The sequence below is a fragment of the Chaetura pelagica genome, unplaced genomic scaffold (genome assembly GCF_000747805.2).
Source record: "Chaetura pelagica isolate M959 unplaced genomic scaffold, ChaPel_1.0 scaffold10, whole genome shotgun sequence".
Classification (NCBI taxonomy): domain Eukaryota; kingdom Metazoa; phylum Chordata; class Aves; order Apodiformes; family Apodidae; genus Chaetura; species Chaetura pelagica.
The window spans coordinates 5,461,993-5,489,706 of NW_009952263.1; the positions used below are offsets into that span (position 1 = coordinate 5,461,993).

The following is a 27,714-nucleotide window of genomic DNA, read 5'->3' on the forward strand; positions in this document are numbered from 1 at the left end:
CTGTTTGGTCATAGAATCATAGGGTAGAATAATAGAATAGTTTCGGGTTGGAAAGGACCTTTAAGATCATCAAGTCCAGTCATTAACCCAGCACTGCCAAGTTCACCACCAAACAGTGTCCAGAAGCACCACACCCGTGTCTTAAATGCCTCCAGGGGTGGTGACTCCACAGGTGACTCCACAACTTCCCTGGGCAGCCCGGCACAGTGACAGCCTGCCTGCCTGCCCAGGGTTTCTGACAAACCATTCAATAAAGAGATTTTTTTCCTAATATCCAGCTGAAACCTCTCCTGGCACTACTTGAAGCCATTTCCTCTTGTTCTATCACTTATTACTTGGGAGAAGAGACTGCCTCTAGTTGTAGAGAGTGATAAGGTCTCCCCTGAGTCTCCTTTTCTTCAGACTAAGCAGACTCAGGTTGACTATAGGTTAACCTATAGGTACTTAGGTGAGACTAGCTGAAAGGATGCTGGTGCAAATGTTGCATAGAGATATGAGGTGTGTGGGAGGGGGGCCTTTATATTTTCGGGAATGCCCTTAGCCTGAATGCACGTGTCTCTCTCTCTCTCACTGAGGTGCTTGCATTTTCCTTTGTAACACTTGCTTTTTGTCCATGCCAGCTAAGAGCTCACAGGTGAGGTGTCCAGTGGGCAGTGAGCTGGGCAGTGGGATCTACTCCTGCACACTCATCCTGAGCATGGGGAGGTGGTTCTCCTGCCAGGAAGTACTTTTTCCCTTTGCAATAGTTTATTCCACCCCGAGCAGCTAGTTTCTGTTTGATCAAGACTTGAGGCTTTAGCAGGCACTGAGCAATCTTGCTCTGTGAGTAAAGACTGCTCTGAGCTGGCCAGTCCACCTGCTCATAGAGAGAATGGCCTCTCTCGTGGTCTCAGCAGGGTGGCATGAGTGGAACTGCTTGTGGGCCTCAGCTTTGGCTGCTGTGGAGCAGCCCAGTTTAAAGGGATCAATGAAGCTGAGTTTCAGCTGAGCTGCTGGTCTTTGTGCAGACGCAGGGGAGGCACAGCCAGGCACTGAAGCCCAGGCTCTCTGCTGCATGTGGGGGAGATGCAGGATGAATAGATGATGAGTGGAGAGGCAAGGGGTTCAGAGGAGTATGATGCTCTCTTAGCCTGCCTCTTCTGGGGCTGAGTGCTTAAATGGTCAGCACTCTCTGAAGCAAGATCCTCACAAATAGTTTGGTTTCTGTACCAACAAAATGATTAAAAATTTGAGCTGTGGTTTGAAGTGTGAATTCAGTACAGCAACAGCCCTTTCTAAGCTGCTCATGTTGGAGACATTGCCCATGCAAAGCCACAACATGGAAACTGAGCCAAATCTTCATGTTAAAACTATTCTCAGATGGGAGGCTGTGGTCATATCTGCACAAAGAGGAAGTGTGTGGGAAATGTATGGTAACTGTAACACTATGTTTAAGGTGAAGTTAACACAGAATCAATTTCTTTTTAGTAATTTTAATTTTCAGTTAAGCCTCATTAAGTAACTTTGCTTTCTGAAATTAATACCATGTTTTTCAGTCAGCATCTGCTTCTAGAACTTATGATGCTCCATGTTTATAGTTATTGCTGGAGAATGGATTGCACAACCCTTTTAAAATATTCATCTTATTGCTGTTAAACTTTATTAATGTATGAGAAACACCATGGTCCTTCAAGGCACTCTTTTTAGACTTCATTAAAGTCTTAATGTTTTAACAAGTTAAGCCACTTCTTATGTCTTTTAACACCCTCCAGAGGAGAGAAAACCCACCCTGCTAGACACTTGTTTCCAAGTTCTGGTGCAGGAAAGCTCTTCAGAACTTCAAGCAACACAAAAGCTCCTACTGAGGTTCTCCCAGCAGTCAGCAAACACTATTGAATGAAACCCCTGAGCAAGGGTATGTGACATGTCCAGAAGCACGTAGCCAGTGAATGACAGACTAGAGACCAAAACCCAGCTGTTCCTCTCTAGACCTCACTTTACTAGACCAATTTCTCATTTTAGGCCATAGCTGCAACAACACTGAGAACATCACCCATGGTTGCCTTCATTCAGGTCTTTCCACCGTGAGCCTGGCCAGTGCTGCAGACTCCTGAGGACACCTCCCCATTCCCAAGCTGGCCCAGGGGCTGCCGGGTCTCCGCGTGCACGGAAGCACACGGCAGTGGCGCGGCTGAGCTGGGAGGGCATGGGCAGGGAAACACAGCTGCGCCCCAGCAGGACAGGGTGAAAGCTGGTCTCTCCTCTGAGGAAACTTCAGCAGTTGGTGGACATCAGGTGGTTTGTAAAGTGCAGAGTATCGTGGTTAGGTCACTGGGCTGCACTAGCAACCGAGCCTGAATTACGCCAGTCTCCAAGCCAAGAGGTAGCCTGGCTGTTGTTACATACATGACAGTGAGGGGATGTAGGGATGTCTGCAGGCACACGGGAATGGGTAGGAAAAGCTGTCCCCTGGCTGGGACTAGAAAAGGAAACTGTTGCAGCACGAAGGCAAACTTAGCTCTGTCCTAACTCCAACAGTATGGTTTCTGGCCATTTTGGGCGGTAAGCAGGGTAAAGAGGCAAAGCAAACGCTCACCATAGCAGCATTTCTGAAGGCCAAGCCTTGTCCACAGAGCTACACCACAGAAAAGTACAAGGACATCAGAGCATGCAAGCACTTTGCTTTTCAGCTTCAGAACCATTTTTAAAGAGCCTGACCTGTTTCAGAACATGCAAGAAACCTGGCGGGTGGGAAGGAGCAAACACAGGGACCTTCTCCATTATTTGAAAATAATTACTAGCTGTGGATGCAGTCATTTAGCCTTATTATCCCCACCCATCCCATGTTTGTCTTCTCCAACCAGCTGAACATGACACCCTCTTGCCTTGTCTCCAGTGCATTTAGAAGGCTGAGGCCAGGGTTAGGGTACATTGTGAGCCGTGGTGCCGTGGGGCAGCCGGAGGGAGGCTGACACCCCTCCAGTGCAAGAGCAAAGGCTGAGCCTGAGTAGCTCCCTGCAGCCTGCTCCTTTATGCCAAGGAATTTTTGGCTGCAGGTGCCAGGTAGTTCCTGGTATCGCTGGCAGGCAATCCTCCTGGCTATTTGCAAGTTTTAATTCAGCCCACCCATGTTCAGACAAGGCTTCTGTGAGAGAATGACCCTGTGCAGGGCTTACATGAAGTGAGCTGCCCGGAAAGCTTTGCTTACAGTGAAGTTAGAAAGTGACACCCCAATTAGAAAACCATGGAGGAACCTCTCCTATGGTGAAGGACTTAAAAGAGTAAACAGGACTTCTATGCCCAGTTTTATCACAGAATTTACTCTATGCACGTAAGTAAAGTGAAAGCAGTCACTGAGGGACAGAACTGAGTTCCCCAATACATTGTTATTTTAGCACAGTTCCTCTGTTAGACACACAGCAAGCAAGTGCCTATAATTATTGCTAAATTTCCCTTGTGAAATGTAAGAACAAGCACTTGTTTTCTGACTTGTTAACCCAGCGGTTTTGCTTATACTCTTATAAAGGGACTAACAGAACAGATGCTCCCCTGCAGATGTCAGGGGGTTCACTTTGGCCTTGCACCAAACTACCAACAAGGGGAAGCTTGTGCATGGGCAGAGGGCAAATGCACACTGCACAGTAGGTAATAGGGTTGCCAAGCCACACACACCACTCTGCAGCTTAAGAGTAAGCCAGAGAGGCTGCTATCAGGCAAGGATAAAGAGGTGAAAAGAAAAAAAATGCTCCGTGCAGCATGGATTGATTCCTGCACCACCGTCCGTCCTAAGAGGTACTAGTTCAGACATTGTGGAAATACAGCATAGTTAAATAATTTATCTGCCACTGGGGACCCAGACACACACATTAGGTGGCCATTTATCCACGTTTTCTCTATTCTAGAGTGTTGTGCAGAAGAGAAGTCATCTATCAGGATGTCATATCTGTGCACAGATCTAGATTGCTTCCCAGTGCTTCTGCACCTACATTTGGGCCAAAGGAGCAAAGGGAAGGGGATGGAGGGGCACCCAAGTTTCTCCTCAAGATCCTCCCACATTCAGGGACTGTGTGAGAACTGAGTCAGCTTAGGTCAAAGGCAATCCTCATCTGTGTGTTGGCAACTGACCTACCAAAGTGGCATAAGAGGGGGCATTACTGTCAGCCTAGTTTTATAAACCATCACCACTGCTTATGCATCACGTTGTCTCCACATTAAGAAAATGAAAACCAAGGTGCAGCTATCTAGACTTGCAGCTTATCCCAGGCTGCCTGCATGAGGTTTATGGAACATGGTACATGAAGGAGAAGAGATGATGTACAGCAGTAACCCAGCAGACCTCTCTAGATGTGTTTCATTTTGAGCTGCATCTTCTGTGCCAGATGGGATTTAAACACATCACATAAACCTTTGCTTTTCTACTACCTTGTAAGTAGCATACACTGCTGTTCCATGAAATAATTTGAGCCATAATCTCCTCAAGCTAAGGTACAGGGGCTGAGCAGAAATACCCTTGAAGACACTCACCCAAAATGAAGTATCTGACTTTACCAGTAACACCCTGATGGTCCTTCTCAAGCCAGAGCTAAAGGCAGTTCTGAAGAGCAATGCAGGGGAGCAACCATCACAGATAGCCCTGCAGCCTGCCATGGGGATTCAGGCCAGGCAGAAGCAGTTTGTTTTTATGGCTATAGGAAATGGTAGAGCTCAGCCCTCTACCATTGCAAGCTTCAAAGAGAAGAACCAGAGTGTATGTTTGCAGGGGCCTGGTGTGGCAGAGCAGTGTCTGCATGGCGGGAAGCTTTGTTAGCGTGGATGGATCTGTTTGTTTCTGGTATGTGCAAATCTGCAGCCTTCCAGCCTCCATGCAGGACTGCTCAGCTGCTCTTTCTCTTGCTAGTGACACAGCTACATGCTTGACCAACTTTCCTGCGGGCCAGCACAGCCTCCACAATATTTTTCTCCAGGCTGCCCATTAAAGCCCAGTCAGCTGTCGAGGTTGGGTGTCTGGGCATTCCTCATACTGGCATGTCCCTCCCTCTCTACTCCAACCTTCAACCTTAAAATTAAAAAAATAAAAAAAGAATAAAAAAAGAATGTATTAGCTGATTAATGCTCTGGTGGCCACTGGCAGCATTCATCAAGGAAAAGGAAGTGCCAATTATTTCCTTGTACAAACTGTTTCTGTTGTGGTTCAGTTGCGAATCCCGATCCCCTCCCACCCCAGACACAGCCCATGGGACATGAACCCAAGCAGGAAGGAGCTGGCTGCCCACACCCTCACCAGCTTGTACTTTCACACAGTGACACTCAGACCTTTGTTTTCCTTGTGATATTAGCCATTTCTTTGTGGAGTGAGGACAGAGACCGGGCAGGCTGCTGCAGGAATGTTCACTTAGAAGTCAGCGCTCTTGACTCCAAGACCAGCAAGTTTCCCCACAAACAAGCCCAAACACTTCATGTCTCCATCCCCAGATCATCTTGCCAAACTGGGAGGGCGGGAGAGGCAGAAAGCAATTGTGTTTTACTGGGAAGCATCCCTCCCACCCCCCAATTTGCTCTGGTAAGACTCTTGCTGCCAAACAGGGAAGAATTAGACCATCTGGAGCATCCAGGCAAAAGCCAGGAAAAGCCATTCCCAAGGACCTCCCAGGCCCTGAGGCCTCTGTGGCTCACAGCCCCATGCACAGGGACTCAGACTTGGTTGCAACAAGGGAAGCCATATGCAAACATGCCAACAGAGAAAACATGCCAAGAACAATAACAGGGGTCTGTGCAGTTTTTTCCAGTGCTGGCAGTTTTAATTTTGTTTTGTTGAGTTTTTTTTGAACAGCAACAGATACAACAGTTCCTTGAGAAACTTAACTCCTAAAACAGTAAACATTTAAAAGTAGGAAACTAAGTTGGAAAAATCAATCTTCTCCAGACAGCTTTCTTGTAACCTAGCTTTAAGTCTGTCTCTACAAAAAAAAAAAAACTAAACCACATACATTTTTTCAGTTACAAGGTTATATTCTTGAAATGCAAGTAAGATGTTTAAAATTACTATTTTAATGAAGCTATTAAAAAAGCCCGTTGACTGTAGTAAGCAAAGTGCACCAGAAAACTCCGTCCAACCACCTGGCAAGACAGACCAGTATCATGGGCAGACCAAGGTACCGGCTCCAACAACCATGCACCAGTGCAGCTTCCATGACCTTACAGTAGCTGCTGTTCTCATCCACTACTGCTGCTTTGTTCCTTTTGGTGTGCTGTCCCCCCCTCCAGATTTCACACAGAAAAACAGAAAGAACACAGAAACACAGCTTAGCTTGCTGACATAATGCCCATATTTAATCTTTTGAAACAAGAACAAAATCAAGAACAAAATCAAGAATAAAAATTTCATTTAAGTCATACAGTACATTAATCTTTCATCAATGACCCAATCTACAGTACTCGAATGCCTGGCATGAAGTCTATTATCTCAGCGTTTAACAAGTGTATAACCAGTGACACAGTAAAAGAAAAGCTCACAATACACAGCTAACACAATGAGTTTAGATTTTCTTCTAAGAGTCCAGCTAGGGTCTGTAATACGTGGGTCACTTTTGAACCGTACTTCAATCAACTCTTTTGTTCAGTCAATCTGTTTGGGGCTTTTTTTCTGTTTTTTTCCATTATGTACAGGAAGATTATTTCGAATGAAACCGCACAAGTTAGATTATCTATCTATAGGCATACATGGTCAATCTAACTAAAAATTTAATAAGCAGTTATTACTCAGTCCTGGTTATACATTCCTAAAGGCTTAATAATACAGTTTTAAGAAGAAAAAACAAACAAACAAAAATGAAAACAAAATGAAACACAACAAAATACAGTTATAGGGTGGCGATCTCTGTAAGAAGCCTCCTTCCCTCCCAAAACAAGCAAGAGTTAACTCACTTTCAACGTTTTAAATGGGGTCTACAAAGAAGTAATTTCAGCTCCTAAATAATACAAAACATGTGACTGTGTCCTTTCTAAAGTCCGAATGGTTCAATGTGTGATTTGGTGAAGCTCTCAAATAATACTGGTAGGATGCAGTTAACAGAAATTAGGACAATATGCCCTGACAGCACATTTTGAATAGCAAAATTGTATGTACTCAGGGGCTGTTACCCGGCCATTAAAGAAGCTTGAAGCAGGAAGATGGCTCTCCCTGCAGCAGCTGCAGAGGAGGGGAATGGGTGGGCTCTTCTGCTCCTCAGCCAAATCTTTCCCAACTCTTACTCTAGTACCCGCCCCCTCCTGCTCTTGGTCCCCCGGCCAGCATTCCTTACCACTTTCTGAGGGGAAATTCCCATCCCAAAGGTGACTGGAGCCGTGGCAAGGCGCACGTGCCTCCCCTCCTCTATGCGGCTGCTGATGCTCAGAGATCTGCCTCTGCTCTAGGTCCCACAGCAGGAGAGCAGCTTCTGTGTGGCAAGGAGGAGCTCTGGAGAAGCTCTGCAGTCTGGCAGCTTTCTGCCTCCTGGCCTCAACTACCACATACATCTAAATGCAGTAGCAAACTGAGAGGGTTCTCCTGCCCCAGAGTAGTGTTACCAAATGCTAGAGACCTCTAAGGAAAGTTAACTGAACACAAGGGTAATGGCGCATCTTCTTCCCACGTTAGCAAAACACAGGCATAACTAGTTAACACAATGGCTTTGACTCTTTTTTAATCTCTCTTTTCTGATGCCAAGTCCTGCTACAAATGGAGAAAACCCAGAGAGAACTGCTTTCCTACATGAAAACACAGCAGAATCTTAAGCCTGGAGGAGCTGCTTTATAATTTGTTACTGGCATAAACAACAAAAAAAAGTCCCATTTGTTTGGTTGTTTTTTGTGGTGTTTTTGTAAGAAAAAAATTCTGACTATCCTGTGAACCTTCTTTGCACATACACACACACACACAAACCAATGGAGAGCTCCAGATCAGGCATGGAAACCACAAAGCCCAAACTGTGAAAAGACATGGGGAATCTCACATTTCTGTGTTCAATTCTCATTAAGCAATGAAGCAGCAAAATGATGTATTGCAAGAAATAAACGGTCACAGAACACACATACACCCAAACGTACTCATGGATACATTTTTCCCATTTTTTTAAATTTATTTTTTTTCCCTAATAGATGCTGTTACTCATCTGATAGTTTGTTTCTGGCTGTGCTGAAGTTTCTGAAGAGCATCTGATGCTTCTCTAACTTTAGCAGACCATTAAGAACCTCAGTGGCAATGGAAAAATCAATCTCATTAGTGCCACAACAAACCACCTCGACTTGAGATTCTCACAACCCCCTACCCCAAGTTGAAACTGACTCTGCCCCTCTAGTGCCACTCTGTTGTTTATGGTTTGTTTTGTTTTCTTAAATTAACGAACACAGCATATTAATGCAAATTTGATGTTTTCTAAAAATTAGAAATGCTCAGATAATTAGTTCAGCAATATGCAAAGTGCATCTATTTGGTTCTTTCCATAGATCACCTTCTGTTTTAAGTTTAAATTCCTTCACAGTTTAAAATATTGTGAAGAAATTATATGTATACTTTATGTATAGAACTATTTATATACATACACATATATACACACAACTCTGTACTTTATATAGCCATAAACACTCATTACTTAGCTATTTATATTATATACACATGGCATAAACACACGCTCAGTGAAGAGTTGGTGCAGGCTGAAATCATTCCATCAGGTTTAATGGAATAACAACAGTGAAACCATGAGTGAGTTACCAAGAGACACAGACATACATCTATTAGATAAGTGAAAGACCAATTAAATCAGCTCTTCGATTTTCCTATTAGCGCAGATTGTTCCCACCCACATACACAGCTATTCTGCGTTCAGTTTACATGAGAGGGCAGTGGTGGTTCTTTTTCCTAAGTGAAAGAACAGTCCATATTTACTTGGGCTCATCACAACCTCTTCCGCAGAATTGTGCCACAGCTGGGGCTGGATGTCTTGCAGGACTCTGCTGTGCCACCCTTAGCTGAAAGCACCTGCTGAAGCGTTGCTGCATGGTTATGGGACAGATATTAGTTGTTCACAGTCTGTGAACTCTCTTCAACAAGTGGTACAACTGTATAAATACGTATTTTAGCACAAAACAGTTTAACACGAGGCAAGTCCAAGTACAAATGAAACCTAAAGGCCTATGGGTGAACTTTAAAGGCCAAGAGTTCTTCAGAGTGCATGTTGTTTAAGGAACGCAAATCAGGTAATTTCAAAAGAAGTTTTGTGAAAGTAGAAGCTTCATTTGGGTGATTTTTCATTATTAAGGTCCTTAGTGCACGGATTAGTGTTTCCTGAAGTGCCTCCACAGAATTGACATTTTCTATTCCAGAGCGATCTAAAAAGGAAGGGGGTTGGAGGGTGAAGAAGGAGGGAGAGAAAGAAAAAAAAAACAGGAAGGGGGGGCAAAATTAAAATAAAAAAATATACTGAACAGATCTACTTTGAAACATAAAGCCACTGCAAGAATCACTCACTAAATGAACAAGAAAAATTACTTATGGCAGAAGTTTCAAACCCACCAAAAGTCTTTCAAATATTATTTAGCATCAACTTTGTAAAAATATTAAAAGCTTGTGCCGCACTGGCAGCGTCCAACCACTGTTCCCGTATTTACTTACCCACGTTTCCAGAAAAGGACATGGTTAAGTATTTTGCTGAAACACAACTTTCAAGGCAAGGAGAGAGACAGGGGCAGGTGGAAGTAAAAGTCTCAAACATTTCTCAAGGCTGGAAACAGAACCCTAAACTTAAATGGGAGGTTTGAGGAGGAAATCCCTCAGGGCAAGCCACACTTTTATCTGCACAATGGGATCCCCAAGGGCAAAGGGAGTACAGGCCTTGACATGACTGGGTACTACTCAAGTGTGTTCTGAAGCACTTACAAAATGAAACATGATGCACACACAGAAGAATCCCAGTTGAGGAAGAGAAGAATTTCAACATCAAGAAAAATACTATGCTTTCATATAGCACTCTCCCCACACGTGAAGCATCTTTTCAAGAGAGCTGTATTTAAGAACGTGCCTGCCGTCCTTAGGTGGAGCCTAAGTAAGCAGCTTAAAAGGATGAATTTTTAAACAAAACATCTCATCTAATAGTAGATGCATAGTAGCTCTTTTTTCCAAGCTGTAGCCTCTCTTAAACATTATGCAAATTCAGCAGGGCATGTACATAGACAAGTGACGGACACAAACAGAAACGTGCTTTGATGCGTACATGTACTAAAGCACTTTGCAGAACTAGGACACAAATGACAACAGCTTTCTGGAATAGCACTGAGTCAGACTGTACAGTCAGAGTGGGAATCCCTTCCTTATGCTGTCAGTGTGAATCCAAAAGGACTTCTCAGGTGAACAGAGCGTAGGAAGCCCTATTCACTGCAGTTTCCTACTGCTATGGAAAAAAAAAAAAAAAAATATATATATATATATAATCCACTTAAGGATCCATCTTGAAGCAGTTGCTATTCTTTGCTCCTTTAGAAGGATTGTTCCAGAACCTTCTTACCCTAACAGTTATGAACCTTTATTAATACCAAACTGGTATTAATCCACTCTTTTATGAAGACTGTCCATTAGGCTGCTTTCCAAGACAGCACTGATTAAGATAAACCTCTCTGCCTGTATTTGTTAAGCTAACTATTCCACTTGCCCCTCACTCTGCAAAACCTTTAGGTTTGCTCTGTCCAGAGAAGGGATGACAACATTTGCATACACTGTGCCAGATGAAGTTTCCCAAAAGCTCTATACAGGGACAGCTGTACTGCCCTGCCTCTGAAGGCAGAACACAGTCCAATCTCTCCTGGTTGCCTCAAGTGAGTTAAGAGCCTCTGCTCTTCAGTTAGTCCACGTCTGTCTTCTCCCTCTTGGTTGACTTCCAATTGCTCCCAGCAGCCAGCAACAGTTTTTGTTAGCACTGTCCCAGTAAGAAAGACTAATAAAAGGCTTGCTTTTTTTACTCTTCTACGACAAGGCAGCACCCTGAGTTAAAAGATTATCTGATCTCTAGACATGCACAAACCATTCTTTCCGCTTTGCTTCAACCTTCCTTCCTCCTTCAGTGCCCATGATCCACGTTGCTCTTCCCCTTCATTTTCAACACATCCAGGTCACTGAAGCTAGAGGTGAAGCACTCTTTCGGAACAGTATCAAGGTAATTCCTCAGCATCACAGAAACACTTCTACATCCTCGCTGTATAACTATCCTTTTTTTCTTTCTTTGCCATATGGCAGCAAAACCAGACAACATATACAGTGACATTCCTTGCTACTACTCCTGCTTCTTCTTTCTGCATGCTCTAAATAGCCCTCAGAAGAGTGGTTATTCATCCAATGTTACATACAGATGCTTCTGACAAGCGTTGTCCCCACCAGCACTATTTAGAGACTTTTTTTTTTTTCACTTCCACATTTCCTCCTCAAAAAATACTTAAACAAATGAAAGTCTTTTAAAAATATTCTTTAAATAGTGCAGCATGGTATTTTATGTTCTTGATCGCTTTATCAGGATGCAACAGTCACACAACCTGCCTCCTTCTGCAATCGATGTGGATTTTTACTATCTTCCTTTCAGTCTTCTCTGACTTTCATTTTGAAGTAAATTAGGCCTAACAGCCTTATTCTTCCACCTTCGGTTCTACTTCCAGCCACAGCATCTTTTGCCTCTGCTTCAATCTCCGTGTCATTCTTTGTGATGCTGTTTCTCCGTTTTTCCTTCTCCTTTAATTAAGCTCCGCCTCCACATTATGAGAAATGCCTCTCTAGGTCACACTCCTTGAAGTGTGGAGTGTGGGGGAGATCTGCCTTTCAACATCTGCTTAATTGACAAATGCCCACAATCCTTCAGTTCTAGAGGCACCTTCTGGCAAGCCCTCAAACTGTGAGCATATTTCCCAGGAGCTGTGTTGGGGGCACTTCTCAGGTATCTGCTCAAGTGTCAAGCTTGCTCACTTATTCACTTGTGCAAGTGATGACAGCAGCATTTCCAGTCAGAAATCAGAAAGTCACGGGACTCAGAGCAACCACCAAGGTTACTGTTATGTCTGTAAAATGGTACAAATGTCAGTTTGGGCCCAAGTGCTAGAAGAGCAATGATGTTGTGCTTCGTAAAACTTCAGAAGTATCTAGTGAAGACATCCAGGAAGGCTGTGATCAGATCTGTGTAAGATCTGGAAGCTAAGATAGGTACTGCTAACATCCAAAGACATGATCTGAAAAATCCTTAGCCACTGCAAGAAGCCTGAATACCGAACACCTCCTTTTTTGTCCTGTTGCATGACTCTGACATTACATGCTGGGTATGTGATATACCATCCCTAAGCTAAGCCCCACTGGGAGCTAGCAACAGCACGGAGCAGTGCTTAAAGGGCTAAGCGGGGAGGGCTGACTCTGTGCTAGGAGGACATTTAACAGAACAAATATGCCCACTTACATTCAAAACTGGTGGCACAGAGATTGTCATATTCTAGGGCTCATAAGCTGAGCAAGCAAGACTGACTGTAGCCTAGATATGACACTGCAAAAAGAGGGAACAGGCTTGGTTCTCAGTCCTTATTCTAAAGGCTGTCTCCAGTTCTCATCAATTTAGATTTTCAAAGATAAAATATGCAAAGCACAATCTAGAAAAGCAACTAAATCCCCAGGTTTGTCTCTGCTACCTGAACATGTTGACTAACAGACTACAGCACTATGCTTAGTTCACTCCACCATTGGTCCTGGCTTTTGCAGCTTGTCAGCTTCTTACCACCCTCTGCTCCTCACCACCACTTCCAAATGGAAGTGGCTACATCTGCTCCATCCTGTGCTACACCATTTCAGTCAGCCCATGCACAAAGCTATTAAGACTGCCCTGTTCTGCCTTGTTTACAGAGGCTTCATGTGCATACAGCACCATGCCTGGGGTGCCCTTCCCTAAGAAGAAAGATGTGGGTATAACCCACATCCACTCCTGTGGAAGAGGTGCACTAAGAATTGAGCAGCCCCCAAATGCTGGCTTGTTGTGTAAATGGGCACTACTAGCGTTCCTGCTAGCTAGCTCTAGAGAGCTCTTTACCCACCAAGCAGGGATTCTGCATCTTGTATTCCAGGCATTATATGCAGAGCTAATGTGCCTAATTTGAGGCTTTAGATAATACTACAGAAGTAGGTGCTTAATCCTTCTTTGAATCTGGGCCAGGTTGCTCTGTATATCCAGGGACTGAAACAAGATACGAGGCCGGAGAAGATGTCAGTGGATTGGCAGACCTTGAGCAGTAAGAAGTCACAATGCAGCTGGATGGGCTTTCTTGCTGACATAGGCAGGGATCAAACTCTTGGATTTAGACTTAAGCAAGATACGCAATAGACTTCAATGACGATGCTTGGGAGTAAAAATATCACCTTATCCCAAGACTTAGGCTGTGCAAGTCAGGAGTAATTTCAATGATGCTGTCCTGTGAAACTCAGATGAGTCAGACAAATAGCTTCTAAAGAGCCATGGGCAGCTATAAGATGTATTTCTGCATTCTATAAAAAGCAGAAGGAAAACATAAGGCCTTTGCCACACATTTTTCCAAAAGGCAGTATTAGAGAGAGCAGGTATGGAAGAAAAGGAATTACAAGTTGCTAACAGCTTATAACCTACTAAATTGCAATAACAGGGTATGTATTTTACAGAAATCTTTGAATAGAGAGCCAAATTCAAAAGTTGGCAAAGGTATAAGTTAACTTTCTCTCCTTACCAGCAGATACCAGGACAACCGCTGTAAACAAACTCATTTCCTCATCACTAAGTTGCAGGGCATTTAGTTTCTCACTAAATTCAAACATGGAGTTGAGCAGATCACCAGCTCCCATTGAATGCAAGTCATCCACACTGTACTTCTTTCCACTCAGGAAGGTGACAGTACGTTCCTTTGCATCAAACAAAGACGCAAACCGTACCATTAAAACCTGTTGAAATAAAAAAAAAACAAAAAAAACCCAGATAAATACAGGTGGATTTCTAGAAAAGCCAAAGGAAAAAAACCAAACCTTTTAGCATCATTCAAACTGTCCCATTAACTGCTGTACAAGCACTCTATACAGAAACTGTCAGCATGCTATTGAGTTGTAAAAAACAGTGCAAGCTCTGGACCAGTATTCTGAGAGAAAAAAACACGAGAAAAAAATTAGCGACTGGATGCAGAGGAGGGGCTATAGCACATGAAAGAGAGGAAAATGAAAACGTAAGCCTCAGCCTGAGCCATGAAGACAATGCCATTCCTAAATATGCCAGTAGGACAACTTGCTTAAGCCACAGAACAGCCAAAGGCATCCAGAGCATTAAAATATATGTTTTCTTGGCTACACTTATGAGGAGCAAAATGAAGGTATTGAACCAGATTCCCTCTTGGCGTAAACTGGAGCAGCTCCATTGAAACAATGCTGATTTACACCACCTGATGATCTGGCCCACTTGGCATTCTTTGGGAAAGTACCATGCCGCATTGCTGCTCCCACAGGAATGTTAATGAGCTCTGGTAGAAAGGAGCCACATGTACAGTCTTCAAAAGGCTAAGGAAGCAGGGCTTGAAATGGCACCTGGTCTGGAGCTGCAGCTGGGAATACCCTTTTGGTACAAGCACCTGGGCTGGAGCAGTTGACGTGTGCTGAACTTACCCCTCTGGGCTGAAATTTCTCTTGTGGTTTCTCAGTCATATTGTGAAATGTTTCCCTCTGGAATGGCTTGTAAAGTTTCATTTGCTCATGTTCAACAACCTTATTTACATTTTCAAGGTTTAAGTTGCACACAACAGCCTTCTTATTTGGAGAAATGAACCAACTGGCACTGGATAAAACTTCAGACTTGCTGTAATCTCTTGGTGTGACAGTCACCTCTTCTTACTTACCCTACATAACTACATTAATTTACATGTTTACTACAGAAGAGAGGAGAACCAGGTTTCAGCAAAGACTAGTGCCTTTGATAATCTTGAAAAAGGAGGATTAAAAAAAAAAATTAAGATAATTCCAACACCACTCATGCACATTACATGAACTGTTCCTACATTTTAACAGCCAAATGACACGCAGCAATCTTGATGGGACACATAAGAACTATGTATTATTCACCTTTTTAGGCTAAGATACATGTCCTTTGATGACACTACTGAGTGAAGAAACCTAGGCACAGAAGCCCTCAGAATACAACAAAAGGGAGACAAAGGGCAGACAGACAAAGCTGAACTTGCGCATTAGCAGGGACCCACCAGGTACTCAACAACCTTTCAGTTCAAAATTGCATTCCCCTTGAAGAACTGGTCTTTAGAAACATGAACTTAAAATATTAAACCAATTCGTATTAACCCTGGTATTCAAAACTGAAGCCCATGAAGCTGTCTTAATATGAGGGCAAAGACCTTGCCTATAGATCTCAATGTCACCATTCTAACTCAAGGAAGACCAATTTAGACTTTGGTATAGCACATGATTGATTCAACCTGTTTCACTTCAAGGCAGACTCCTATTTGTGCATGCTGAGGATATATCTGAGCAACCCTATCACCTGACCCTAGCAATATAAACACAGAAACTCCCTGCAGACTTGCTCAGTTCCCCACCACCTATAGCCAAATTACCAAGTTTGTGAGTCTGTGAAGAAACTGAGTCACTACCCACAATCACCTAGATCTGGAGTACAGGCTTGTGGAGTCGGGGGAGGACCCACCCAAATCCAGCTGAGCTCCTTATTTTAAGCTCACTGCTTTTTCTCAGCTGGCTCCCATACAAAGACATGCAAATGCCACTATGATACATACACTGAGCTTCCCAGTATTGCCAGTTTTAAGAGGCCTTTTTAGCTTACATGTGTGAGTACATACAGCTATGTTGCTTCAGCATCAGCATTGTCTACATGCATCTTTGTACCCACAATTGAAGCAGCACTCCTTGAATACAAGCTCCTGGTAAGCAGTGCTAAGAAAGTTACATGCTCATGCCCAAGGAGCCAAAAGAGGCTTAAGAGGCAGTATTTTTACTCAGATTCTTCTATTAACATGCAGATGTTGCAATATCTTAGTTTAGTTACCCAGAAGACAGAAATGACCTTGTGCACACCAGGCTTTCAAGACATTTCTGCCTCTATTGCAATGGCTTAATTAATCCTGTTGGTTGGCTGTTTGTTGTTGGGGTTTTTTTCCACTGCTCTGCAGCATTGTTTTTTTCTGTTGCTAAAACGCCACACGAGCCTTTAACTACGGGTGCCAACTCACTAACAAAATCATTTATGTTTCTTATAAATAAGTGGCATGCAGCCACACATTATTATTAATTCCTCTGGATAGAGAAACTTTCTTATCAGCACTCCTCATAACTGGCAAAAAGGCGTATCAATGAGTCTCGAGAAAAGCCTGAGGTGAAGAAAGGCCAAGACAAAATATCTTACTTGCAAAACATGAAGGTTTGCCTTTACGTTACAGGAACGGTTCAGGTTTGATTTTTCTACCCTCCTTGAGGGCACTGAACAGTATGCCATTTTGCAGAGGAAGGAAACAACTTTCTCGTGTAATATGAACAGCAACAACTTAAGAGGCTGTAGCTGAAGAAGGTAAAATGCACCCCTTACAGCTACAAGAGTTGTAGATGTATATTAAAAGGTCAAGTGTAACTGGCAAAAAACACATTGCAGCAAAAGGAAGAAACAAAGAAACTGACATGCTCCAGGCACCAAGTCTTCCAACGTAACTTATACCTTCCAACCCAAAAAATACCCACTCTAGTATCAGTCTACATAAATGCCAGTAACAGATCCAACACATCACATGAGAAACGTCTTCAGTTCAGGTAAATACAAAATCCAACATCGCTCTTTGAAAGAATAAAGCAAGTAAGTAAGGGGAAAAGTAGCACCAAGCCTGCCCTCCCCAGAAAAGCACAGTAACACTGAACATTTGGGACTTAACTCCTCTGGTCCTCTATGTTAAAACTTCAAACCTGAGTATTGATCAAATGTGCATGGTCTCCAATAGACACAAGAGTGAAAGAGCAACTAAAACCTTAAGTTAAGGTCCCCTGGTGAAGGTCACTAATTATGCACAGCACTGAGCTCTCTGGTACCACTCCCAATTTAACACCACTAATTCACATACATGTCATGCTCACAAGTGGCTGAAATTAACAAAGACGACCTGGTGGGATTAGTCTAGAGTTGTCAGGCTGCAGCTGGTACACAGTATCTACAGAGCTGCAGCTGTGTACAGCTAGTTATCAGCATTACTGCTTTAGAGACAAAGGCTTCAGCACTCCACAGTTGCCACCAAAGGCTAGTGGTGGCTGGTCAGGATGGATGCTCTGGCTTTGGCAGGGAGTAAAGGCGCAGAAGGTAGGACATACAAAATGATAAAGATGTTCCTCTACAAAACTGGTACATCAATAGTTTCCCAAACTATCCAGCCTTCCAGACACAGTCTGCTTCTCTCCAGGCTGAGCAAAGGTAGCTATCGAAGTAATCACTGCTATACAAACCCAAGAAACTCCTTATGAGAAATTCATTAATGCCCACGGAAGAGGAAGGGGTAAAAGAGCTGAGCACTTTTGAGATACCTGACAGCTCACGAAGATTTGACCGAGCAGAAGCACTGGACACCATCAGCTTAATGACAGCACAGAGCCTAGCACCCATGACCAAGCTGGTTTTGCCCAATATAATTCAGTTCTATTTGTTTTTATTCTGAAGGAGGTCAGACTAATGCACAGCTTGTCAGGTCTGCAATAAGCACATAGTTGTCTCACCTCAAAGGTCCCAGCCTTCAGAAGATTAACCTGGTCATGTTGGGAGAGATCTCGGAAACCTGGGATGCGCTTGGCAAACTCCACCACTTCCTTCACCGCAGGGGTAAAACTCAGGGAAAACTCTTCCCAGACTTCATGGCCAGACTTGTTTGGGTCCACGTGGGGAGTCTTACTCATTGGGCAAACCTGATGTTTACAAAACACACGCAGAAAACAACTCTTAGAAGATGTAATTCCAAATACTGACAAATTCTTAAAAGAAGCATGTTTATTCTTCAAGAAAGCTTTGCAATAATGATGAATAGAGAAAAAATGTCAATATTCTTCAGTCAACTCCCAAAGCAACTGGGTTTCTCCCCCTCCCTTCAAAACAAACAAGGAAGTAATGAAAACCCCATAGTGGTCCACTACAATCTGTTTCTGCGTTTGCTGACTTTGGAAACTGCGACATCATTTACAGCAGAAGACTTGAGACAATCCAGATTATGCTCTTCCCTGATCTCAACACATGTCTGACACCTGAATTTCTCTTACTTGTATTATCCCTGTAATCTCACAATTAAAGGTGATTTCACAATCAGTCGATTGAAATCTCACAGTCACTACTACATTTGTTCCCATGTATCTTTCTTGTTTTGCAGAGAACTAAAGTGATTCAACCAAAATGACAAAGATGCCAAAACCAGAGCAAGGAACCAAGCCTTCATTTCCTGAGTCACAGGTTTACACCCTCATTACCAGGACAACCTTCCTTTCCTACATGTTTGCTTTTACTTGTATCACTGAAGGAGGATCACCAAGGAACTGATATTTCAATTTTGCTCAGTCATGAGACAACAAAATGCCTTTTCTTTTACACAAACAGTGATTTTTTGTAGGAAAGTCTGAATCCATTACAATAAACAGGCATACCCATCAAAGCTGACTGCCTTCTGTAAAATCCAACCAGATGCTGTGAGGTACTTTCAGTTCTGCTTTCTAAATTTAAATCTTTTAATCAAGTTTACATTTTTTAATATTCATTTCACCTGTCATCATCAAGGACGAGAATTCCTTTAAGTATTCCTCACAAGTATACTAAACAGTGTATGTAATTCTACACAGCATCAGAAAAGCAAAGAGAAAACAGTGAAACAGATTAGTATGCTGTTTTTGCAGGTCATCTTGAATTTGATACTTGCCTAGCAATTTTTTGTGTGGAGGGTCCTGTGGTTACAAGAACAAATTCAATAATTACATTGCAATAATATATTCAACAGGTATATACACGTGTGTATTTAGCAAACAGCTTGGGAAAACATGAATTTCTGGCTTTTTTCTACCCAAACAGCAGTTACTACCCAGGCAGTCAATATGCAGAAAGCTCCTCCCCTTCTCTCTCCCCAGAAGATTAGGAAGAGAACTGTGGAGTTCTTGGTTCAGCTGTGAATCACATCATTATCTGAGTGTCTGAGGACAACACCTTCCGAGGGGAACCTTTTCCATGAACTGAAAATCATGGCATATTTTGGCAAAAGGAAAAGTCCACACAAGGAAAAAGGAAAAGGCACACAACCAGAAACACGGCAGACACTAACCACTGCTCTGTCCAAGTTGTTTTAATGGTTCACCCAAGCATTGTTACAAATACAGTACTCTGAAAATAGGGCAGCTCTGGTTCAGCACTGCACTCTGAATTGGACACAAAAAGCACCTCAACTTCTCATCCTACAGTGATATACCCTAATCTCTAGGTACTTCATCCCAAGGGGAAACTGTCACTTTCCCTGCCCTCTCTACCCATATATTATGTCCAAGCTCTCTTGAGAGACCTCTGCCCAAGAGTAACAGAGTATCTCAAGTTGAAAGAGATCCATAAGGATCAGGCATATTTTGGCAAAAGGAAAAGTCCACACAAGGAAAAAGGAAAAGGCACACAACCAGAAACACGGCAGACACTAACCACTGCTCTGTCCAAGTTGTTTTAATGGTTCACCCAAGCATTGTTACAAATACAGTACTCTGAAAATAGGGCAGCTCTGGTTCAGCACTGCACTCTGAATTGGACACAAAAAGCACCTCAACTTCTCATCCTACAGTGATATACCCTAATCTCTAGGTACTTCATCCCAAGGGGAAACTGTCACTTTCCCTGCCCTCTCTACCCATATATTATTGTCCAAGCTTCTTGAGAGACCTCTGCCCAAGAGTAACAGAGTATCTCAAGTTGAAAGAGATCCATAAGGATCAAGTCCAACTTCCTGCTCCTTGCAAGACTACCTAAAACTAAACCATAAGACTAAGGCCGTCATCCAGATGCTCCTTAACTCTGACTGGCTTCCTATGGAAGCAGCTGTCAGCTTGTACAGTCACTAGCTCTCTTCAAAAGGAACCTCTTCAGGAACAACCTGTTCTGCTTTTCTGGCTGGGGGGTATTGAGTTAAAAAAACAAATCCTTGAACATCTGTCTCCACACTGCTTCAGAGCCTAATTACACTCCCTCACTGTACTGACTCATTTTGGTTAGACCCTGATCTCATTCAGTTCTCTGGCTCTGTCACTCATGTCCGGGATGGGGGGGCGCTGCAGTGCTCTGTTGAATTTGGTTTTGTTTCCTCATTGTCAGCTGTGTTAAAGCTCCCTGCAGCTGTCATGCATGGGTCACAAACTGACTGGTTGGGCTGCTGCAGGCAGTGCCACTCCCGGCCTGCCCATCCTGACAGGTTTAACCTCTGCTCCTCAGGAGTGCCAAGAATGCCGTTGTAGTGACTCCACATACTTTCCCTGTAAGGAAGAAAGGTCGGGAATTATTATTATTTGCCATGCCACAGTGCCTGGAGCCTGCAAAATTCAGGTCAGAGCCTGCTGGGGATGCCATGGTCCACATACGCAGTAGCTGAAGAAGGCAAAAAAACCACAAACAAACAACAAACAAAAAAAGGAAAGCCAGCATAAAAAAAAACTGCCATCATGGTGTAGAGACTTTCAGGAGCTTTCAAGAACCTGTGAAGAATCTTTACAAACTAGGAGGAAGAAAAACACTGGCAATTCAAGTACTTCAGAAAGGTCAGAAACCCGCACTTCTCGACAGGAGTGCAGGAAGAGAATGAGGATGTTATGTTCTCTCATCCCAGGCGGTTCCAGCAATAAAGAGAAGGACAATCTATTTTAAGGGGCTTACAGAACTGGTTGCCTCAATGGCAGAGAAACAGCAGGTACAAGGCAAATGGGAGTGACCTGTTAAGGAAAAAAAAACCCAAAACCCATATTCAAGATAACAGGAAGCATCCTTGTTAAGAATTCAGTGAGAAAATGCTGTAACAAAGTCACCTAAGGTATCTGAGCCTCATTTGTGTAAGTACTACAGAAAAGCCTCTGAATGACTCTCATGCGGTTTAGCTGTGCATCCTCCTCCTGCTTCTGTTCAGGTCTGAAGATATTCTAGGGGAGACGGATGCATAGCCTGTGGGTCTTATTGGTTCTGTGTTTTACACTGCCTGTATGAACATTTCCCCCTTAAAACAAAATAAACTTCTCCCCACAAAAAACCTGCCTAGCCAGCAGAAGGTATTTCAGAACACACTAGCAAGGTGTGCAGACTGGCTTCAAATCCTGGCCCTGAAGATTCACCCTATAAATTTCTTCTGAATACCTTGAAGGAAAATAAAAGCGTATCTTGACTGTGTATATTATTTTAAAGTGAAGTCTTCAAGGATTGAGTGAAGAAGGGAATTCGTAAAACTCCCTACATCTATTTCCATTTTTTAGTCACGCCAGTTAACAAGACCGTGAGTTTTCTTCAACCAACACTCTTTGATACTAGTCTACTTTCAGTTTGCTAAAAACTGAGTCAAGCAACCCCATCCCTTTTATGTTTTCAAGTCCTCCACACAACTTGAGCCATTATTCTCCCTCATCACAATCTGTGATATCAAACTGGCATTACTATTTAAAGTTTCAGCAGTTGTGCTGTGTGCAGCTTCACTGACTGAAGAGGCACGGCTGGATCACACCCTTCACAAAATCAAATCAAACAATGCATATCAATATACCAGATGCATTCTTCCTCCCGTGCTGCAAGAGTAAGTAGTATTCTTGTTTGGAGAAAAGCCATCTTCTGGGATCCTATCACACAGTCGCTGAGTATAACCACTGGTGAAGTTCATACAGTGGCCATTTGTGAAACACACGGCATGCCCACTTGGGTAATGCATTGCACTTCTCCCTTTGTACTGTCCACCAAGGTGCTGCTCGCTTTCTGGGTACTGAGGGCCACCGAGCCCGCTAACACAGTGCTCGCTGCTCAGGATGTACTGCTCAGCATTCTTCGACACTCTCTCCCCACTCTGGGACTGCATCATCTCTGCTGGGTTTTGGGACTGTTCTTGGTTGTACATGAAAGTGTCTTTGTGGGCCCTAGTGACCATACCAATCACTTCTTCCTTAGCCGTATCAGCGCTAGGAGGAGGAGGGCTTTTGATGGCTTCATGCTCTTGTTTGGGCTTGGAGGAAAGGTCTTCTTGAGGTGCTTGGTCTTGATGTTCTGTTAGTGCTTCATTAGGTAAGTGACCGCTGAACTGACTGTTCATCATGGTTTTCATGGCACTCTGCATTTCAATCAGCATCCTCTGTTTTTCACGTTTGGGAATACGGCCAAATCGAACAGCTACCAAGGCGAAGAAATGAAAAGCAGTGGAAAGAAGAAAAAAACAAAAGTCAATCCCGAAAGTGTTAGCACACACACAGAATACAAACCCCAACCACAAATCCTGGCACTTAAGGGAAGGCTTTAACTGCTCTCACCAATGCTACAGCAGGAGTATTAGCAGTGAAGTCAAGGAGCTTCCTGGACATAGGACAGGTGTGAGACATGAAATATGTACTGCTGTTCACATACAAAAGAGACAGCAGCTCTAAAGCACACAATCTCTAAAGCCTTTTCCCCTTTTGCTACAAACCCAGCTACTATACACACAGTTGTGTTAGTTAATTATGTGTCAGGTTTTAAGACTGGATCAATTAAATCAGTACAACTTTGCGTGCTGACAAATTAGCTCAGTTTATACACAGTTCATATGATATTTGAATAGAAGTCCTACAAGACAGCTCCTCATGGACTAATTACACAACTTGCCAAAACAGTAAGAGAATCAATGCTGAATGAAGCTTACCTTGGAAAAATTTCCTGATAACTTTGCCTTGACAAGGACACTTTCTGCTGGCAAGGGGATGGGCATCATTGTGGCTGCAGTGCTTTTGACCCTGCCCTAGGAAATCTATAGCTGCCTTTACCATCTTGTCCAACCACAGCCTTACAAGGGCTTATAACCAGCTTTGACTGATGTAATTGGGTTCATGCAGTAGACCATCATTAACATAACTAAGTATCTTTCATTAGAGCAGGTGCAACTTGATGCACAAATAAGCGCCTAGGGGATGAAATAACTCCTATGCACAACAAGAACTTGGAATAATTACTTAAAATAAGTTTTAACACTCCACCCAGTAAATTATGAGCAGCCCAAGATTCCTAGTTCTTGTGAAATAAACACCCACAGAAAATTAAAAAGTGAAACAGAAGGAAGAGTTCTGGTTTGTGACAGTAAGTTGTAGCAGACTAATGAACTACACTTTCAGCATTACATTTTAGAAAATGTCACAATGAATGGAGAGCCAGCAAGTTGGTCAGAAACACAGCTCAACACTACCCTTTCCTCCCTGCCTTCCTTCCTCCCCCAAAAAGGGAAAAAAAATAATTAAAAAAAAAAAATATATATATACACTCAACCCATGCACCCAAACCTAAGTCTTTATGGTCTGTAACAATTACTCTAAAGCTATCAGCTCGGGCAGAGTCACCATTGAAACAACAACAACAACAAAACATAAAAATGAAAATATTCTTGGTCATATTCAGGCAGGATACAGCTAAAATAGTAACTCACTAAAACAAAGCTGAAACTCCTGTTACAACCATCCTCTTGATGGACCACTGCAGTGCATCCCACTGCATTATTAGCCTCCAGAGAGAGGACAGCTCTGCAGCCAGTATTATGTTACCAGTTCAGGACAGTCACAGAGCAAGAAGGCAAACTGATCTAAACACTCTTGGACAGGGAACCTGTCCCTGACAATAAGCTTGGCTGCATGATCTGCAGTTAAGACCCTTAGCAATCTGTTTTGAGGGGGGCAGCACATTCGCTCTCAGAGGGTCACCACGCAGTACAGGAACGTACCATCTCTTGACATCCCAACAGACAGGCATTTTTTGAAACGACACTGTTGGCATCTGTTCCTATTCATTCTCATTATAGAACAGTTGTTATTCTTCAAGCACTTCTTATATTGGATGTTTTGCTGAATGCTTCTTCTGAAAAAACCCTGTAAACAAACACAAATACCCCAGAACTATTACTACAGCATGCGTCAAATCCTCCTGCCAAGATTCACCTCTTCACAAGCCCAGAAAACCTCACAGTATCTCATCAGCTGCTTCACAGCCATCAGCCCCGAGTGATTTTGAAGAACTCACTACTCATTGTGATACACTTCAACCTCCCATGACATCAAGTACAAAGATGAAAGTCAAAATTGCATCTTTTTACTTCAAACTCCACAGTTTGGCAACAAAAACATGCTATTGCACTGTATGGCCTTCAAAAGTGGTCCTACCACATAACACTCAAGTTAATAAACTCCTTCACAGAACATAAAATTTGGAGTGGTACAATATCAGAAAATACAGATCTACTGATGAGTGAAAATGCAAGCACCCACTTCTAGCTTTACCCTGGTAAAGAACTGCTTTTTTCACAGCTGTTCTGTTCTGTGTCCCAAGCCCAGGCGACAACTCACACCCACTATCTCTTAATGCAATTAACATTCACATGTCTTGCGTGACATGGTCCTTACCACCTCTGCCTCCAGTTTCTGTTCTCTGCTGTGCACCCCAAGTCAGGCAGGATTGGACAAGGGGTGAGAACAGAAGGTACTGCAGAGTTTGGAAGATGCTGTCTATTGCTAAGCAATTTGCCTTTTCTCACAGTTTACCCACAATTTGGAATTTCTCAGATTTAAGTTTAGCAGCAAAGTGCATCGATATCTTTTCAGCAGTATGACACCTGTTCCCTCATGGGCAAACCCAGAACGTTTCACCAGCAGGAAAATGAGGAGAAATATATCTCACCTTGCAGCCCTCACAGGCATGAACACCATAATGAAATCCTGAAGCAACATCTCCACAGACTTTGCAAAGAAGAACCATGCCATTAAATTCTAGAATTAGAACAGAAAAGCCAAGGATATAGAAAACCAAAAACAGTTGCAGGAACACGTTTCCAGCTTTTAAAACCTGAACTAAAAGCAAAATATGCCAAGTCAGTTCAACATACCAAAAAAACACAGCAGAGGAATGGACAAGAATGCACAAAAACCCTGAACAGTTCAGAAGGTACCAGTGCAAGGGAGGGGGAAAACAGACCAACATGAAGCACTCAACAAAACAGGGAGAAAGGACGTTCATTGGGCTTTCAATCATTGTAGCATTATACTCAACTGTAGAAAAAGAAAGTCTGCTTACATTTACACATGGACCATTTAGTTAACTAGGCCACTGAAGTTTGGGCTCAACCTTTTTTTCCACCAGGAAAACTAAGCCCATATAAAGGCAGCAGTTTGTCCAAGAGAGAATAAACAGCTTTTCTTAGAAAACAGAAACATTAAAAGTACACTTTATTATGTGTTACAAAGAAGTTATACATGCTACTTACTTGATAACAGTTTAGGACTGCTAACTCAGCTACATCTGCTTATGTAAAGCCTCCTCATCTGAGTGCATACAGAATGTCACACATACACACTACAACTTGAGAGTACTTTCTCAGCCCTGTAAATACACTTATGATTTGGTTTTATTCTTGTTTTAAGTTTTTAGCCACATATTTTATGTATCTGTCAATTAAGATTTTCTGCAAGTCCTGAGTGCTGGTATAACATATGTTTCAATAACACTACCTGGAATTTCACCAGTGACTTCAGTAACCATAATGTCACCTTAACAGTGAGCAACAGAAGCAGCTGGAAATAGTCCCACAGAACCATATTCTACCAGAAAAGCAGTTTATTTTATGTTTGGGTTTAATTTGTAAAGAGAAACTATTTATTTTTTTTTCTCCCCAAGGTTTTGAAAAGGAACCAAACCACCAAATGAGCTAGAAATGTTACCCATCTATGTATTCATCTAAACAGTTTACAACAGGTTTCATCTTCAGGATCTTCTGCCCTGATACCAAAAACCTAGTTACTGGTCAATTTTCAAGAGGAAGTAAAGGTTATTACTAAGAACTTAGGGTAGAACAGTAAAAAAAAAAAAATATCACACATACAAAACAGACTTTAAAGGTACAACTGTAAAGATACTTATGCTAGCTTCATAACAGTTCAAAATGGTAAAATAATTCTGCCAAAAAAAATCAGTATTCAAGATCTAGTCTAAATTCCAGCTGAGAGCTTGTTGAAACAGACGTTTTGGTACTGTTTGATTCCCACCTTTCCCAAACTGTTCAAATATAGTTCTTTATTGTTAATCTTCTCTGACCACCAAAAAAAAAGTATGAAGCAAAGACCTGGAGCTAGACTGTTAAATGCATTTTAAAAGGCTATCTTTTAGGTCCATCTTGGGAGCACTTTGTTTTTCTAAATACATAAATTGACACTTGGAACAAAGATAAAGGTCCTGGGTACAGCTATGCAAACATAATGTTTGGCAATTTATTTATTTTGTTCCTCAAAAAAATCTGGGGAGAGGGAAGGCAAGGGGCTAGGGGAGGGAGTATCAAAAAACAGAGAACCTAGATTTGCAAGACTGCTCCATAAATACTCCCAAAGGCAGTCTTCGATTACTGTTACCTTTTACTTCACCACATCGTTTAAAGTGTTTGATTTTTATTAAGAACAGTCTACATTAGTGAAAATCTGAAGTAAATCTGGACTGTATTTGTGGACCATTTGAAGTCAGCAGCAATGGGACCTCCATCTACTAGCATTTCTATGGCAAGATCATATGTATTACCATACAGATCATGCAAAAAGATAAAAATGGAGGCTTTGCTATGTGCCTTCAAAGGAAGCCGCACAAAAAACCTGGTTGTAATATATAAGGGGAAAAACTGTGGTTTCAGGAACCAACACCAAACATACTTGTGACTCCATTATGGCCTTTTGTCAAACCAGCAACACTCGACTGGTTTGGTTTAATAGTCTCCTCCAGCCGATCACTCTTGGGTGCCCCGTCAGAGCCCTCGCTGCTCCGGCCACTGCAGCCACCTTCCGAGGAGGAGCTGTTTGGAGAAGATGGTACAGGCGAAGAGGATGACTGGAAACCGCTGTCTGAGCTCTCACTGTGACATGAGGCTGGGCTAGATGCCGAGCTTGAAGAGCTGATGTAAGCTATCACACCCCCTAAGGCAAGAAAAAAAGGCAGCATGTAGTGACATAACAAGCAGACATGCACCGCTGCCATGTGAGCCACGCCGTGACCCAGCACCGCCAGACCCAGCCATCACGTGTCCCTGGGCGCCCTCCCTCCCCTGAACTCACTTCTCTCCATTCATTTTCAACACCTGACCTCCCAATCTGCCCCCATCCTCTTCCCATGTCTTATCAGCCTCCTCTGACCCCGGTCAAGATGAATCGGCTGAACCAAAACATGGAGCAACAAGCCATGGCGGTGGCAGGATGGGGCAGCAGGGAAGGGGGCACAGAGTGGCCCAGAGAGGGTTTCCCCAGCTGCCCTCCACGCAGAGCTCAGCCAGAGCCACAGCAAAGACAGGATCTTACAGTGCTGTTGAACCAGAATGCAAACAAGCTGGGTTAGAGACAGAAATAGGGCAGAGAGAAAGACTTCATGCAGGCTACGCGCCAGAGGCACAGAAAGGACGGTTGGGAGGCGCTCGGGATGCAAAAGGGAAGGGGGCAAG

At 43.0% G+C, this 27,714-nt stretch overlaps 1 protein-coding gene across 1 annotated transcript; it reads right to left on the reverse strand.

Moving 5' to 3' along the window:
* Positions 1-8,358: 8,358 nt before the first annotated feature.
* Positions 8,359-27,319, reverse strand: NR1D2 (nuclear receptor subfamily 1, group D, member 2). The gene is made up of 7 exons (XM_010007519.1): positions 26,936-27,319; positions 24,924-25,012; positions 23,974-24,118; positions 21,790-22,403; positions 17,759-17,944; positions 13,729-13,939; positions 8,359-9,345 (listed from the first exon to the last, which is right to left on the reverse strand). Exons 1-7 carry the CDS (start codon positions 27,255-27,257, stop codon positions 9,149-9,151), a joined length of 1,764 nt encoding a protein of 587 aa, XP_010005821.1. The 5' UTR covers positions 27,258-27,319; the 3' UTR covers positions 8,359-9,148.
* Between the last annotated feature and the right edge of the window lie 395 nt (positions 27,320-27,714).